This window comes from Rattus norvegicus, chromosome 6 (genome assembly GCF_021556685.1).
Source record: "Rattus norvegicus strain SHRSP/BbbUtx chromosome 6, alternate assembly SHRSP_T2T, whole genome shotgun sequence".
Lineage (NCBI taxonomy): Eukaryota > Metazoa > Chordata > Mammalia > Rodentia > Muridae > Rattus > Rattus norvegicus.
In genome coordinates this window covers 94,280,460-94,297,846 of record NC_141539.1, presented here as the reverse complement: position 1 = coordinate 94,297,846, position 17,387 = coordinate 94,280,460, and the positions used below count along the sequence as shown (strand labels likewise).

Sequence of the window (17,387 nt, the reverse complement as noted above, 5' to 3'; positions counted from 1 at the left end):
AAATATCTCTGCATAAAAGGAATACTGCTTCTCTGTGAACCTCAAGTGTTGTTAACTGTGTTGGAATTCTTAGCTGGTGAGAGGCTTCAGTGAGACTCTGGGGTGAGGGATCCTCTTTCCTTCCCCTACCCCCATTATCTGTGATGGCTTTCTCTCCTGCCTCATTCTCAGGCTTCTGTCCTCCATTACACTGTCCCTCATATCGGCTTCAGGACTTCCTGTGGTGACTCCACCGCCAGGTGTGTTACATCCATTACCCACGCAGGGGGGGAGGAGCACCGGGAAAGGAAAGGTACATACACACACTACTCTACAGGGACACACTACTCTACAGGGACACACAATACACACTACAGGGACACACTACTCTACAGGGACACATAATACACACTACAGGGACACACAACACACACACACAATATAAACTACAGGGTCACACACTACTCTACAGGGACACATTACAGGAACACATTACTCTACAGGGACACATAATACACACTACAGGGACACACTAGTATACAGGGACACACAATACACACTACAGGGACACACTACTCTACAGGGACACATAATACACACTACAGGGACACACTAGTATACAGGGACACACAATACACACTACAGGGACACACTACTCTACAGGGACACACAATACACACTACAGGGACACACAACACACACACACACAATATACACTACAGGGTCACACACTACATGCTACTGATTGTTTCCCTTCACTCAGAAAACAACGGCTTTCTTAAGGCCCTGATTGGGAGATGTTGAATCAAATTCACTAGCCAGAAATAGGTCACATGGAGAAGACGCAGCCGTTAGGGAATCTGGGGAAGTAAATATTTGTAACTGGGCACACTGCCACTTTGAGGGGGGAAAAAAAAGCAACTGAAGCTCTGTTCATTAGAGAGAAACGGCAGCTGAACAATGAGTGGAGTCAGTAGCGTGTGCTGCGCTCTCCCACACATACTACACATTGTTATCTTTTACTCCCAGACACATGCCACGTTAATTGAAAGAGTTAGAGAAAATGAGATGTCATCGATTGGAAAAAAAACCACATGCCCCACTCCTTGCTGTATAAAAGCCCTCTTCTGTGTGACTGATAGTCTATGGAGAACACAGCTATCTCTCTACCTCTTGGATCTTCCTTCCCTGGATGAGTGGCTTGTTCCGGCCACTGATGTAGCAGCTGATGCTGTCTGCCTAAGAAGCCCTTCTGCTTCTAGTCTTTCCCTCTTAGAATTTAGTGCTGTATATGAAGAATCCTGGATTAGCCTTCCCACCCACCTCCACCCATTAGCACTTAAATTACTCCAGGATTTTCTTTTTATATATTTGTTTCATGTATGTGTTCGCTCATGTGGAGGTTGGAGGAGAAATTTTGGAAGTCGGTTCTCTCCTACCCTGTAGGTTCCAGGGACTGAACTCAGGCCATCAGCCATGGCAGCAAGTGAGCCATCTTGTAGACCCCTGGTTAGCCTTGTTGAAGATGAGAGGCCAAGAAGGCCAGGCAACAATCAGAACCACGGAATAGATGCCAAGGGAGGCAAAGTTTGGTCCAGTGCCGTCCCCACCTCTGTTGACCGCAGCTGGGCAAGCACCCAGGCAAACAATTCACACAGCCCTGAAGAAAGGAAATGGCTGTTGCTCTGAGAGCCTGCATTTGGGGTAGATAATTAACCAAGTGGTTCAGACAGAGGTCCTCTGTGCACAGATCTGGTTTGCAGACCTTGTTCCTAGAATCCCCACAGGGAGACCTAACAAAGTACCTTGCCCCATCCAGGCAGTGTGCCTTGTCAATTCTGATTTTAATGTATTTATTATAATTATCAGTAATGTATGCAGTGTGTGATGGGAGACACACATGTGCATGGTGGGCATTGGAGATCAATCAACGCCTTCGGGGAGTCAGTGCTCTCCTTCCCCCTGTATGTGGGTTTTGGGGATGGAACTCAGGTTGTTAGGTGTACAGCAAGCACTTTGCCCTCCGAGCCATCTTTGTCAGCCCCAGACGTTACTGTCGTTTTTGAGTCAGGGCCCAGAACTTATAATCTTCCTATCTCAGGCTCCCGAGGGGAAGAATTCCAAGTGTGCATACTCAGCTTTTATTCTATGTTCGTTTTTGCTGGTTTTGTTTGTTTAGGATTTTTTATTACATTCATTTATTTGTGTACGTTTGTGTGTATACATGTCCACACGCATGTGTACAGATGTGCAAAGACACACTTGTGTAAGTAAGAGGACACTGTGAATCGACTCTCTCCTTCTCTCTGGTCCTAGAGATTGGGCACTAGGTCTTGTCTGCATGCGTCTTTACCCATGGACACATCCTATGGGCCCTGTTTGCCAAGGGTTTTCTGTGTTTTAGACAGAGTCTCACTCTTCAGCTCAGGTGAGCCTGGAAGTCACTACCTTTAAGGTTGCCTGGTCCAGCCCTAAGCTCATCTTTGAGGATGCTGGGTCTATGGGAACATATCCAGCTAAGATTTTAGTTTCTTTTTTAGTCATAGAAGAGCTAGGTATGGTAGCATAGTCCTATAATGCTAGCACTCAGGGGACAGAGGCAGGAGGATTGCTATAGGTTCGAGGCCAGCCTGGTCTGCAGTGTGTCCTCTAAGACAGCCTGGGCTTCAAACTGAGACTCTCTAAACTTCAACACCAGGGTTTTGCCAGTTTGGGTCTCTTTCTGTTTCTTTTCCTTTGTTTCATCTTGTTCACTGTCAGCAGTTTGTCAGAAGCAACCGGAATCCCCTCAGTCCCTGTTCCCCACCAGTCACTCCCCTGCTTAGCACAACTCCCCTTCCATCCCCTCCCTCCGCCGCTCCCTTTGCAGCTCCCCTCCACAGACAGCAGTTCTACGGGGGGGGGGGGGGGGGTGGGCATCAGGGTCTGAGTAACTGTCAGAAGAACAGACCCGATGCTGTCACAAGTGAGGGCCAAGGACCTTGAATGGCATGTACACTAAGAGTTCATTCTTATTCAGCTAACGTTTTCTAGAGCTTTCCATGTGTCCTGATGCATGCCTGGCTGATTACTCAGCTCCTCAAATCTTAACAAACAAGAAACTGGTCTCTCTTATCCTTAAGAAACAGCCTCTGCCTTATCTGCCTTCCACCTCTCTGCCAATTCATGGAATCCTCCTGCCTCAGCCTTCTCCTCACTTAATAGAAGACAATCAGAGCAGGAAAAGAGACCCTGGTAGAATATTATGCCTGTATGTCCTTCCAGACTCAGACATTTTGGGGGCTGTGGGGCAGCAAATCCAGTAGATGCTGTAGCCCATGACTGACCCTAGAATCTCCTGATATGATCAGATATGACAGCCGCCTGCCTGGTTTCTTTCACTGATAAACTACGCTTCTTCTGATAGATGTGGTAAAGGAGGAACTATTAATCACAGGTCCTATCCCTAGTCCCTCCCCAAACAAGCCATCGTCAGCATCTCAGTGCTTAGCAAAGGAGTGGACAAAGGCCGGCCATCATCTGGCTGTGTAGTCCACGCTCTGCTGCTTCCTGGAGCTGTGCAGTATAACCCCGGACACCCAGATCTGCACATTGTCATGGCTCCCTGACCCACAGCTGCACAGGACTGTTGATTGCTTGGCTCTCTTGAATGCTTTCCTGACACTTTTTAATCCCAAGAGAGTTAGTTAATCCTCAGGGAAGAGGCTTCCAGCTCAATTCCTCCACATACTGTGTCAGAAGAATGGGGTGCCTTAAGAAATAGGTTCTTACCTTCAGGATCTGAGAGGCAACCAAGGGAATGCCAACAGCCTATGTTGTTTGAAGTGTCTTTTAGGGTCCCCCACACCCCATCAACAGCTGGAAGGGAGTTTCCCATGCCTGACGTTGGAGTTTTTATTAGTGATCTCGGGTTGGGGGAAGTATTATCATCCTGAGAAAGCCATTCTTTATCTATTTTTTTTTTTTTTTTTTAGTTTTTAAATTTTGTTTTGTTTGTTGAGATAGGGTTTCTCTGTGCAGCCTCAGCTGTCCTGGAATTCACTTTTTAGACCAGGCTGGCTTGAAACTCAGATTCTCCTGCCTCTACTCCAAAAGGCTGGGATTGAAGATGTTTACCACCAACACTCAATTGATCCCAACATCGATTAAGTCCTATGATCCTTTAAAATGACCAGAGTTATACCTGAATTAAGGTGTCAGATGAGAATGAAATAGGATGTTTAACATCATGGATGTGAATCTGAAGGCTCTCGGTTTGTGGACTGAGAACTGAATCCAAGTTCTATCTTGTGGTAACTCTGTGAGCTTGAGAATGTCATTCAACCTCTGTAATCCTGGAGCCCTGAGAGTCCTCAGTCCTCATCTTCATTGCCGATGTGACTGGATTTAGAAAAAAAAAAACAAAAAAACTAGGAGATTGATAAGGCAGCCCTGTGTGTGTGTGTGTGTGTGTGTGTGTGTGTGTGTGTGTGTGTGTGTGTGTGCATTTCCAGAGATTAACTCAGGAGAAACCTGCTCTGGTAGCAACATCTCATGGACTAGAGGTCCCAAAGGAATAGGAAGGAAAGAAGGAAAACACCAGCCAAGTGCCAGCATCCCCTCTCTCTGTTTCCTGGCCTGCCACACCCATTGTTTTCATCACACCTTTCCTGCTATGGTGGACTAATCCTCAGAAACCACAGCAAAATAGATCCTCACTGCGTGCGTCAACCTGTGTGTATGATCACAGCTTTGAGAGGAGTGACCAACACTGCCTCCCGACCCCGTGACCCGAGGAGCATCACCTACATCACTGTCACTGAGGACAGATTGAGAGAAATCAATCCTATTAACCACCTCTGGGAAGAAGAAAAACAAAAATTTCTGGGGTGGCTATCATCAAGGTCTGCCCTGTAGGAGGTGGGATCAGCCTCTGAAGGGAGGAGTCCACCTGAAGAGAGGAGGGCAGGAACAGATAAAAGACACAGGGAAGGTTTGAGGGAGCAGGACCATGATCTGAGAATGGCAAGGCCCATCTCTACCTTCAGTTCTCCAGGCGCTCTCCCATGCAACTAATCAAATATTTGAAGGTGATCGTTGCATCCCTAAATTGTGTCATGTGGTATAACCGAGGTGATGTGGTCCTCAGATACTTTGACATCACTGTCCTCTAGCAATCCTCGGTGTTAACTTAAAACATGCATCCAGGTATTACCTGACAGGTAACAAGCCAGACGGGCTGCCACCTCCCTCCCTCCATACAGGAATATTGACATAGCATGACCATCACTCTGAGCTTGAAGCCAAGCAGAATCTCGAAGTCAGTTGCATGCACGCCAACGGCAATTCTTCTGTTCCTGTGATTGTTTTCTTCTTCCAATCATTAAGTATAAAACTCTGCTTCTATTCTTCTAAGCCTCATCTTGACTCTCATCCACAGTGCTGGTCTTCAGCTCCCTTTCCCTTAGTCCCAGAGGAGGAAGTTACATTCAGACCTGTCAGGCTACTAAAGCCCTACTGACGTGAGTCTTTGTTAGCTAGACCCAGGTGGCCCAAATTTCTCATGTGACTACATAAAGATACTACGGTCCTGAACTGGTTCTGAGGCCTCTGTTGGAAGCCCAGCCGTTCTTGTGGAACTGACCTGGGGGGTGACCTGTGAATGGTCAGAACAGATAAGAGTGAAGCCATAGGATAGATGGATACTAATCTGGGCCAAGGACATGGGAAGTTTTGATGGAGAAGGTTGTGCCTTTCTAAGGAAACCCAGAAGATAGCAGAGACAAGATTCACAAGACAAGAACTGGCGTTCAGTAAACATTGAGGAAACACAGGAAGAAAAAATCCAGGCAAACAAATAAATGCAAGCTACATGTGGACAGATTCGAGGACCTCACATTACAGAGCAGTGTGGAGGACCCCACTACTGAAGAAGGAGTGATGGCTGCCCAACGTGTAGCCAGAACAAGGCTTCCCAGCCATAGGGGAGCTGCCTTAGATCTACAGAGTGTTAGGCTTCAAACACGGGGCCTCCCCTGGGCTCCTGATGTCATAATCATTTTCCCTGGGAATTTTTTTCTGTCTGGCTGTCCTTCATTCATTACTCTTGAAAATAAAATAATAAAGATAAATTCAAAGCCAAATCAGCCAATTTGAAAACGTCACACTGACATCTCCAAGAAAGATTTGAAGAAAGATTTGAAGAAACCCAGTTTTCAGGAAGCTGTTCCAGCAGACTGTGGGATAGAAAGCCCTTCTCCACCCACACACGCCCCTTCCCCTGACATCACTGTGAGGGAACCATGTGGGCACAAAGAGGACACAAAGGCAATTGCTCCACTTTGGGGAAGGGTAAACTGAGGTAGGGCTCAGCAAGAAAGCAGGAGGGGGTAGGGATTAGCAGGAGATACCAAAGCTACTGTTTGCAAGAGCAGCTTTCACCTGTGAGCCCCAAGTCCCCATCCGCCACCCCACCCTGTCCCACATGAGTTAGGATACACTGTCTCCATCTCTTCTGAAGGACACACGGGGATTGAGAAATCAGCCTCTTGAAGACACTTCAGTGGTAAGTGCAGGAAGTAGAGCACCTACTTATTCCCCTCTCCCAAGCCTTTCCTTTGTTTTTGGAAATTCATATGACACAGCAGCGTTTTGAAATAACTCCTATTTTCTCTGGTAGATTTAAACCCTGTGAGAGGAGGAACAGTATCTTTTCTCATCTCCATGATCTCCTCAGCGCTTACATCAGTCTTGTATGCACAATGGAGATGGAATAGATACTTAGTAATACTGATGTGATCACTCTTCTTACCTGGGAGGGGCCTCTGAACCAAGCACCACGTTGAGCACTCTCCAGTGTTAACCAGCCAATGGGGAGGGTGTTTGTCACATGGCTGTTATTAACCTGTGAAGATGGATATGAAATCCAGTTACAGTTCTCCTGAGCTATAGAGGAGGCTCGAACAACCCTGCATGGAATACTATCATTCAGCTATTCATACCCCCCCCCACCCTATGGTAGTGTCACGCATCAGGAAACCCCTCCCCACTTTGACATGAAGAAAGCTGCTATTGTCTGTTCTCAGCCAGACGGTCAAGTAAGGACAAGGCTCCCTGGAAGCTTCCTGAACTGGTTCTGAGGCCTCACACTGTTGGAAGCCCAGCTGTTCTTGTGGAACTGACCTGGGGGGTGACCTGTGAACAGTCAGGACGGATAATAAGAGTGAAGGTTTCCCCTGAGGTCCTAAACAGTTTCTTAGCATTCACAGCAGGGAGGGGAGTGTCTGCCAGCTTCTGAATCAATCATCCTTTTGCCCAGGGGGTTTCTTAGGTCCCACCAGCTATGGAGTTAACCCTGTAAGGATCTTGCTGTAGCATGTTTCATTAACCTGCTACAGACTTCCTCCTCCTCTTCCTCTTCGTCATCGTCATCCTCCTCTTTTCTTCCTCTTCCATTTCCTCCTCCTCTTCTTTCTTCTTCAGAAAGGGACCCCCAATATCTACCTGGCACATAGGACTGAGATACCTTTTCCAGCCTCCCTTACCCATGGTTCCCTCACAGTGATGTCAGGGGAAGGGGCGTGTGTGGGTGGAGAAGGGCTTTCTATCCCACAGAGAATATGTCCAATGCTGAGTATGGTGAGAAAGGAAGATAGAAAGATACTACAGTGTTGACAGCTACAGAAAGCCTCCATCCAGGTTTTATTTACTTAAGAAGACCATAGATCCTATCTCATTTAAATCATTTGCTGGTGAGGGAGTAGAGTCATTAAGAACTGAATCTAGTTTCCACCGGCACCTGGGTAGGGCATGACGTTGCTTGTCCCACAGAAGTCCACTGCAACCTGAAGACGTGAAGACCTGTGAAAACACAACGCTGAGTCCACCAATCGTTTTCTAAGTTGTGGACTGGAGTCTGGATGGCCAATCCCAGGGTCACTGCAGTAGCTGGGTGAGTGGAGGAGAATTCAACCAAGGAAAGAATTCTTAGTCCATTATGAACTGAAACCCTGCAAGCCCACTCTGCTGGCTAGCTATAGTCTACTTGACCCAAGCTAAGGTCATCTGAGAGGAGGAAACCTCAGTTAAGCAAATAAAGCCAGTAGAGCAGTTCCTTAATAGGTGATTGATGCAGAGGGCCCAGCCCAGTGTGGGTGGAGCCTGCCCACGGACAGATGGTCCTGGTTCTCTAACAAAGCACACTGAGCAGGCCACTGGAGCAAACCAGGAAGCAGCACTCCTCTGAGGCCTCTGCATCGGCTCCTCCCTCCAGGTTCCTGCCCCGTTTGATTCCTGCCCCGACTTCCTTTAATGATGACCAGGGCTCACGCAGAACCTCTTTTTTTCTGTGTTTATGTGGTGGAGATGGAATTCATGGTTATAAGGGTAGGGGATGGTCCTAATCCAAATGGACATAGTGGAAACACTTACTTACAGACGTCTGAACTGGAAGTGAACTTCTGCAGTCTTGGCAGTTTCTCTCAACATTGTTTTTCTCCCGTGGCTTTTCTAACCCCCACACAGTGGGCAGATGCTACCCCCGACCCCCGGGAAGCCTTAGGATCACATTGCAACAGGTTAGATTTCAGTTCTAAGTCTATGCAAACATCCAGGGCCTGGCCATTGTTCTTCTGACTTGGGCCCATATCTAGCCTTGAATAATGTTGATGACTAGCCCTGGATTGTCGGCGTCTGTCCTGAGGCTCAGTCCGTCAGCTCCAGAACCAGAAGCACAGACAAGTGCTATGCATGTAAGCAGAAGGATGATGTAAACAGAAAAAAGGTGCTGAGCTGTCAAAACAAAGGGGTGGGATTTTTTTTTAGGGTTTTTATTTGCGTGTGTGTGTGTGCTTTTGTGTGTGTGTGTGTGTGTGTGTGTGTGTGTGTGTGTGTGTGTGTACACCAAATGAATGCAGGTGCCCGGGGAGACCAGAAGAAAGCATCATATCCCTGAAACAGGTGTTATAGGCAGTTGGAAGATCCTGGATGTGGGTACTAGGAATGGAATCTGGGTCCTCTGCAGGAGCTGCATGTGCTCTTAACAGTGAGCCCTCTCACCAGAGGCACTGCTACCCCCTCTCACCCTCCATTCTAGTCAGAGATGCCTGCTTTCTTAAACCTTGCCCAGAAGGGAGCCCTGGCTCACTGGTTTCAGTGTCTGAATTGTAGCCATAAATAAACCTGAGACACAAGGAAGGGTGACTGGAGAGAAGATGTGGTCTTTAAGGTAAGGATCCCGGTAGAGCGCTTGCCTAGGAAGCGCAAGGTCCTGGGTTCGGTCCCCAGCTCCGGAAAAAAAAGAACCAAAAAAAAAAAAAAAAAGGTAAGGATCCATTTTGCCCCCAGCTGAGTGTAAACAGGATATGGGTTAGGCAAGAGGGATGCTAAGAACATTCCCCCCTGCTAGACAGTGGGCCTCAAAAAAGTACTGGTGCCGTTGGCTGTATTGTGCTATGATATGATTATTCCAAAACATTCGGTAGAAATAGGGGAATGTCACTTGAGTCCTGGTTTCTTTCTTGAAATCTTGACAAAAGCTCCTAGATCACAGGGCTGGGTATAAAAGTAGTAGGCCGGGGAAGGGAGCTGGTACCTGGTGAACTCGAGGGGAAGCCTCACAGCCCAGGGGAAGTGAACCCTCATCGGCTCAGCCTCAGGGGTTGTGTGGTGGTTGATAGTGACAATCAATTTGACAGGATCTAAGATCACTTAAGCATTATTATACCTCTGGGAAGGTCTGAGAGAGACTGTCTAGTTTGAGTTAATAGGGATGGGAACACCAACCCTGAATGTGGGTGGTACCAGTTTTGTGAGCTGGGATGCCGGGTTGCATAAAAAGGAAGACAGCAAACAGAGCCCCAACACCGTCTCTCTCTGATTCCTGATTGTGGATAGAATATGACAGCTGATAAACTAACTGTACCTTCAAACTGTGAGCCAAAATAAGCTGTCTTTTCCCAAGGAGCTTTTGTCCAGTGTTCTTCCACAGCAATAAAGAAACATAATTGAAACAAGGGGTCAGAGGAGCTCCTGGGTCAGCATGACCACACCCCACCTTGCTTCAGAGACATGCCAAGGGAACACTGGAGCTACACAGCCAGGAGAGCCCTGCTTGTGTCTGAAGGATGCCTGGCCTCGGTGTACAGGTTGAGGACCAGAAGGTCAATCTCTGCTCCTGGTAGGAAATCGCACACTCAACCTCTGGAGGTAGGAACTGTTCTTGTGTGTAACACAAAAGAAGCAGAATTTAGGAAAATCCCAGCTTTAGGGAGGCGGAGGCAGGAAGATTGCCTAGGCTACCCAATGAGACCTTGTGTCCAAAATAAACAAACAGCAAAACAAAAAAACAATAATAACAACAAAACAGAAACAGAAGTGTAACAGACCTTACAAAATGTCTCGGGGACTCTTTCTCACTACAGCCCCACCCCAAATAAACATAACCAAACCTGCTGGTCTACCTCCAACACCACAGTGATCCCTGCGGAAGAGGGCCAGGGGCCTGCCCGCCTGCCTATGGCACCATTGCTTGTGCAGAGCACTCAGCCTAGAGTGCACAGTTGGGTTTGTGTGCACACAGCCTGACTACATGGTTGGGTGTGGCTCCTGGGATATCTCTAGCTATCTGGGATATCTCTAGATAAGGGAACTTCCTTCCTCAGTTTAGTGGGTGACAAATAAGGATTGCTACTTTTGTTTACCATGTGTCCTAGAACCGGGCAAGATGAGAGTGCACACTTGGTGTGGTAGTGTAATAGTCTTCGAGAGACAGGAACCAGTAGTTTAAGATCCTCCTTGGCCGCACAGTGAGCCTGAGGCCAATCTGGGCTACATAAAACCTATCAAAAGACACAAAATTTACAGTCATTGCTCATTAAAATCAAAACTGAATGCTCTTTGAGCCCAGCCTAGAGGAGTGAAGCTGTGTTCTCATGGAAAAAGCCAAAAATAAATCTTCATTTTTAAAAATCAAGAACAGATGTCTCTCAATGTTTAAAATTTACGGACAGACTATAGGGTTAAATATAGTAACTTACATTAACAAATATTTAAATTAAAAAAAATTAAAGGCATTACAACTCCAAAACATTAGAAGGAGCACCAGGCCCTGGCTGAGGCTGCCATTTAATTACTCCAAGTTGAACATGTGGCTCTGGTTACGTGTGGTTCCTGACCAGAACTATGAAAACCAGTGAGGAAAAGCTGCCAGCCAAGGCCACACAGTTCCTTCTCACCCCCACCCAAGACAGCCCCTGATCCAGTCCCACCGGCACACCGGACCCACCCTCACGCTTCACCCCTGCACAAACCCCACTGTCCTCTCACTGCACTTGCAGGGCTGAGAGCTTCCTCAAAGCTTAAACATTGCCTTATTCATCTTGGGATCTGTGATGGCCACATGGGAAAAAACAAATGAATGATCGAGAGACGCAGAGGAAAGGCTGGGATAACCAAAGAAATACATATTTTTCCTTAGGAAATCCTTGCAGAAGGGCTGGAACCCTGTCTCTGTGGGTGGAGCACTTCCCCGGCATACAGGGAGCCCTGGCTTTGATCCCCAGCAACACAGAGTCTGGTCTGTAGTCCCACCACCTAGGAGATCAGGAATACGAAGTCAGCCTCTGCCACACAATGAGTTTCAGGCCAACCTGGACTATATGAGATCCAGCCCTAAAATAATCGTCTTCAGCCAGGTGTAGTGGTGTACATCTTCAGCCCCAGTACTTGGCAGGCAGAGGCAGGCAGATCCCTGAATTCAAGGCCAACCTGGTCTACATAGTGAGTTCCAGGACAAACAGGGGTACATAGTGGAACACCATCTCAGAGAGAGAGAGAGAGAGAGAGAGAGAGAGAGAGAGAGAGAGAGAACAAAATAACCATCCTCTGTCTATTTGAATGTTTTAATTAATTGTAATTTATTATAGTCATCCCATCATTCTAGAATATTAGAAATCATCCTTCATCCAGTTGCTCCCTATACCCATGTAAAGTGTCTCCCCATGCACCCTTTCCAGATTCTTGTAGCCCCTGTCTATGCTCTACTTCTGAGGCAAGTTTTTTAAAGCATCCACTTGTAATGAGAGCATACATTGGTTTTTCTGTACCACATTTCCCTTACCATTATGTCCTCTGGTTCCGTCCATGTTTCAGCAGAAAACAGAACTTCTTCTCTTTTATGGATGAAGAGTAAATAGGTGGAGAGAGAGACCATATTCACTTTTCCTGTGGTCCTGGGGATTGTACTCAAGACCTTGAGCATACTAACCAAGTGTTCCACCACTGAGCCACACCCCCAACTCCACCTTTTTCTTATGCGTTCACCTATTGCTGGTTACCTACGCTGGTTCCAGAGTGCTTCAGTGTACATGAGAGTAGGGGTGTGCCTTTCCACATGATCACTTCACTTCCTTTGAGTATATATCCATGAGTGGGCTTATTGGATCACTGTGGCTTTTATAGTTGTAGATTTCTGAGGAGCCCCCACATTGTTTCCCATAAGGACTAGGCCAATTTACATTCCTGCCAACGGTAGGATATACTTTTCATTGTTTATACAATGATTTTCCTATTATTACTTGGCTATTAACTTATTAGAAAGGATGAGACGGTGAGTCAAGAGCTTTTGACTAAAAGAAGTAGACACATAGCCCTCATAGGGATTGTGGGGTCCCTTTGAGGCCACATTTGGGTAATAGGGAAGAGTCATATCCCAAGTGAGCGTCATGGCATCTCAGGAAACTCACATGGGGTGGCCAGGTGGAAGCAACGAGAGCTTGTGGCAGGGCAGTCCAGAATGTAGCTCCAGAAGCCAGACTCTTCCAAGATCAGAGGTCTACAAAGCGAGTGCTGGGGTGTCTGGGGAGAGGGTATTTGGGAGGGAGGTGTTTAAACAGCAGAGCGCTTGTCTGATATCCAATGCTCTAGATTCAATTCCCAGCACCATAAAATAAAGCACTGGCAGCGTGTTTGTGATTCCAGCACTCAAAATGTTAATGCAGGAGAATTGCCCAGGCTACATAGCAAGACCCCGTCTAAATAAATAAATACATCCACCATCTTGTCAGCCCCACAGTTCTTTCATGCTCCCTCATGGAGTTGCTTGGCTATGCCTTGTCTATCCTATGCTGACCCCAGTGCCCTATCTCCCTTTTGCACTGCCAAATATTCACTGTAATTCTCCTTGTCGAATTTGCCACCACAGGGCTCTCAGTGGGCTGGTTATGTTGAGCCTTCCTCTGTGAGCTATCCAGCTAGGAATAGCTACACAGCCCAGTTCATTCAGCCTAGGAGTTGTGTGTACGGGGTTGGGTAGAGAGGATCCTAGTAGAGCTAGAGGCATAGCAGTCTTTCTGAGGGCCAAGGCCCCATCCTCAGATCATAGGTAAGACATTAATAAAATACGCAGGAGAAAGATAGAGATTATTTGGAGAGAAATGCTGAGTTTTCATACCTGATAGCTTATTTCTGAATTAGAGATTTCTTTTATGTTGCAAAGGTGGGGCATAAATGTCCTTAGGTCCCATGAGGATGCGCCAGAGGAACCCACTTGGGTCAGATCAACAACGGGTGAGTGTGTGAGTGGCATGCTTAGTAGAGGGTATGGGGCCGAGGGGATACAGGTCTTGACAGGAGGTGAGTGTATCAATGATTTACATCATTCATTAATTAGGGAATCTACGGGTGCACACATGGAACAAAATACAAGGTAGGGGTAAATATGCAGAGAATAAAAAGGAAGGCTGTAAAAAAATTAAATGATTAAAGCCCTGTGGGGCCCCAAAACTGCAACCTTTGGGGTTATTTATTTGGGGAGGTCTTCCCCTCCCCCTCAGACAAATGTGATTTGCATTTCTATTGAGCAGAGAAGTCACATTTAAGTTTCTGATACGGTCTAGGAGTCTGGAAATTGTACAATCTAGGGATCTTAATCAGGTTTGTTTTCTCTGCCAGTTAAAGAATTTAAAACAGGTAGCAGCAGAGAAATCTCAAACACTGCAGACAGAACCAGCCGTTGAAGAAAAGCCATTTATTGGAAGTGAGGAAACACATGTACAGCAGGCACACACAGAAAAAGGCCCCCTGCAGACTCGAGAGGGGGCTCAGGAAGATGGAAACTGGCTTCTCTTGAGGGTTGGGCTTTTAAGAAGACACGATTGTCTTTGTGGTTGATTTGTCTGAAATTGTCACGTGTTATGTCCTGATGTGGTTGAGCCCGTTGGTCAGCAGGAGCCGACTGGTGGGAGGAAGAAACTGGCTATCTCAGACATTCACCACCTTCGTTGCCTAGCCATGACCCTTGTCTTATCTGTGTGCACCAGGGAGTGTGTCTAATTCCTAGTCTCTCATTTCTGGGCAGAGTCATCTAATTTTGTAGTTATAAATGTGTAGCCTCTAATTTCTAAGAAACGGTGATTTAAAGCAACCTTCTGCTAAAGAGCCAGGCGAGTGATTCTCAAACGGTCTTGATTGGACAGTAATGTTTAATACTGAGAGGGTCTTTTGCAGTTCCCCTAAATTTCTATAATTCTTGGGGCTTTTTGTTTTGGCTGTTGGTTTGTTTTTGAGACAGTGGTTCTTTGTGTAGTTCAGTGTATCCTTGAACTCATGACCTATACCTGCTTTGGCCTCCCACGTGTTGGGATTATAGGTGTGTACCAACAGAACCAGCTATAACTTTAACACTAAGAACAATTCACACACTTTTGTTTTAGTAGGTAGTCTTAAAGGGGAAACCATGGTGAATGTGGGAAGCCACATGTCCAAACAGTGGGAGGAGCAGGAACAGCAGATCTCTGGCCTGACAACTAACCAGGACTTACAACTAAAATCTGTTCTCTCATAGTTCAGTGTCTGAGTCTGTAAAATCAAGGACTACTGAGCACTACAATTGGTAGGACATTGCCCTTAAGGTCATTTTCAATTTGTTTGTTTGTTTGCTTGCTTGCTTGCGTGTGTTTTAAGACAGGATTTCTTTGTGTAGCCTTGGCTGTCCTGAAACTCGATCTGTAGACCAGGTAGGCCTTGAGCTCACAGAGATCTGCCTGCCTCTGCCTCCTTAATGCTGGGATTAAAGGCAGGAACAACTACGGCTCGGACATTTTCAAAAATTTAAAAAGGGCTTTGCTCCCCTTCCTCCACACATCCTGTTAGGAAAGAAGGCAAAGAGAGGCAGGCATCCAAACAATTCTCCAGCCAACATCCCTGGGCTGCCCTCCCCTCTGAACTCCGCAGCGACTTCCTCAGTTGAGTGCAGGAACCAATTTGAGGGCCACCAGACTGTGCACCTCCTCCCCAGAGTCCTGCTTCAGGATGCAAAGCCAGACTGCACCTGTGCCCCGCGGGGACGGAGCAGCTGCTCAGCGATCCCGACTGTCCCGCTGCATCAGGGTTCCTGGCCCACAGCCGAGCTTCCCGGCGGCTGCTGGCCTGAGGTCCACTCCAGCCCCAGCCGCTGCCCCAGGCCGCTGCCCCGGGAGCCTTCCCTTGTTTTCATAAAACACACGCTGCCTCTTTGGGCACATTTGCCAGTTGCCATGGGCGTTTTCTGTTTCGACCCAAGCAGGGATACAGAGTCAAGTGATTCTGAGCTGTAAATTTGGTATGTTGGGGACCTTCCCGCTGCTGTAGCCTTACTCTGGAGAGGCAGGCGCGAAGGCCCACTCTCTGTTCTCAGGGTTCTTCTCCAGTCGCCAGACCTTCGTGAGGTACCAGGTAAACGTTTTCTCTAAAGCTAGAGCTTTGGGTTCTTCCTTCTTATTCTAAGACGCTAAAGCTCTTTTTTTAAAAAATAATACAGTAGCATCCTCAGCAACCCCCAGAGACCAATTGAAACACACACACACACACACACTCAGAGAGAGAGAGAGAGAGAGAGAGAGAGAGAGAGAGAGAGAGAGAGAGAGAGACTCACACACACACTCTTTTTCTCCTCCAGCATAGGTAAAGCCACAAACCGAAGCCCTCTGGTTGCTTCTGCCAACTCCAAATGGGCCCAGACCCACAAAACCTAAGAGTGGACTCTCTCCAGGGACCAGGGGGTGGGGTGGGGGGACGGGACGACACGGGGGACATGGGGGGGGGAGCTTAACTGTCCATGCCTGCACCTAACAAAAAGCAAGGAAGGGAACCTAGATGACAGACAGCAAGGGGTACTTGAACCACAGAGCTTCGAAACGCTCTACAGAGTATATATCCAATCCTGCTCACCAGTGTACCAGAGAATGAACTGGCACTTGGGGAGGGACAAGTCCTTTTGGCTTAAAACCATGTTCATACATGCACGCGCACACGCACTGCACACGAATATGCATACACACATTAAATGTCAATAGCATTTCACCATCAGACTGTGGCCACCAGATTAGTGACAATCCAAAATGCCACTTAATGTCCTAAACACATCTCTAAAGGATCAGGTGCCTCCTTAGTTTAAAAACTACTGCTAGATAATTTTCTAAAATACAGCCCAAAAGACATTAATTAGGTCTTTGGGGTTATAAATAGGTATTAAATAAAGAGTTGTGGGTTTAGGAAATGGTGACTTCTAAAGGAGAACAGATTTTTTCCGATAAAACTCAACCTTTAATATATAAATGTGTTTTGAATCACAAAAAATGGATTAGAATATGCTGTTTCCTAAGTATAATTGGGCTGTGGGTTTCTTTGTTGGTGGTGGGTTTTTCTTTTTATCCTTTTTTTTGGGGGGGGCGGGGGTCCTGTTAGATAGACCTTACTTTGGGTGACTTAAATACACCATGTCCTCCGGAGCACTCTTGGTGACTTGTATACCTAGTGCAATGTGACACCCAGAAGCCAGCAGTCCTTTGCATGGCTGTTTTTCTGTTGTTTGTTTGATGGGGGGCGGTGTTGTTTTTTCATAGCAGGATCTCTCTATGGAACCCAAGCAGGCCCTACTCCGGTCTCCAAAATGCATCCAGGCCCAGCTTGCGCTTGCATTTTACTGACCTGAAACCTTAAAAACTCAGGCAAACAGAATGTGAAGACAACAGGAAGTCGGCTGTAGATACAGGAAGCCACTGCAAAGGCCTCAGAGAGAGACCGGTGTGGCCCACTCCTGGCATGCGCAGGTGAGAAGAGGTTCCGCAGGGGAAAAAAAAAAAAAACAAAACACCACGGCCAGGCTGGTGCCTTTGGCTCCCACAGCTCAAGGAAACGAAAATAGCCCAGGTGGCTGAGAGCTGTACGTGTGTATGAAATTATTCAAATACTGACAGATGGACTGGAGGTCTCCTCTCCTGCTGGCCGGCAGCCGTCGCATGGAAAGTCTTGCCTGGGAGCTGGATCACGGCAACCACAGAGAAGTGCTGGAAATAAAAGCCCAGACAGATATAATAGCAGTGAGTCACAGTAAACCAAGAGCCATCAGGTGCTCAGGAGGGAAGCTGAAGCCAGGAGACTGAGCAGGAGCC

The 17,387-nt window shown here is 47.1% G+C and overlaps 1 protein-coding gene and 1 long non-coding RNA gene across 13 annotated transcripts in view; one reads left to right on the top strand and one right to left on the bottom strand.

Moving 5' to 3' along the window:
- Positions 1-17,387, top strand: part of LOC102548223 (uncharacterized) — a 35,168-nt gene that overhangs the window by 6,079 nt on the left and 11,702 nt on the right. For 2 of the 6 annotated variants that reach the window (XR_015623070.1, XR_015623073.1), the window contains exons 1-2: positions 15,590-15,669; positions 16,944-17,045. The exons of 2 other annotated variants lie outside the window; for them this stretch is intronic. This is a non-coding gene — a long non-coding RNA (uncharacterized LOC102548223). Of the gene's footprint in view, positions 1-15,589; positions 15,670-16,943; positions 17,046-17,387 lie in introns of those variants that run through there. 2 more of the 6 variants (XR_015623069.1, XR_015623072.1) reach the window with 1 other exon arrangement.
- Positions 2,157-12,238, bottom strand: LOC120103545 (uncharacterized). 7 transcript variants are annotated; one of them, XM_087555097.1, is made up of 7 exons: positions 12,077-12,238; positions 10,659-10,796; positions 7,757-7,818; positions 6,770-6,862; positions 6,457-6,646; positions 5,174-5,331; positions 2,157-4,359 (listed from the first exon to the last, which is right to left on the bottom strand). In XM_087555097.1, exons 1-4 carry the CDS (start codon positions 12,215-12,217, stop codon positions 6,844-6,846), a joined length of 360 nt encoding a protein of 119 aa, XP_087411223.1. In that variant the 5' UTR covers positions 12,218-12,238; the 3' UTR covers positions 2,157-4,359; positions 5,174-5,331; positions 6,457-6,646; positions 6,770-6,843. The 7 variants fall into 7 exon arrangements, 6 of the variants coding, with proteins under 6 accessions (XP_087411223.1, XP_087411222.1, XP_087411218.1 ...); XM_087555096.1 differs by having other exon boundaries at positions 3,978-4,359; positions 5,174-5,328; XM_087555092.1 differs by adding an exon at positions 7,347-7,457 and having other exon boundaries at positions 3,978-6,646.

What these genes read in the sequence shown, in the direction of transcription:
- LOC120103545 (XM_087555092.1), bottom strand. Translation starts at nt 12,217, where the DNA reads ATGCTCAAGGTCTTGAGTACAATCCCCAGGACCACAGGAAAAGTGAAT. An exon ending in CGGAACCAGAGGACATAATG is followed by an intron (nt 10,797 to 12,076) that starts GTAAGGGAAATG and finishes GTCTTTTGATAG; the next exon opens with GTTTTATGTAGCCCAGATTG. An exon ending in GCCCGGTTCTAGGACACATG is followed by an intron (nt 7,819 to 10,658) that starts GTAAACAAAAGT and finishes GTGTTTTCACAG; the next exon opens with GTCTTCACGTCTTCAGGTTG.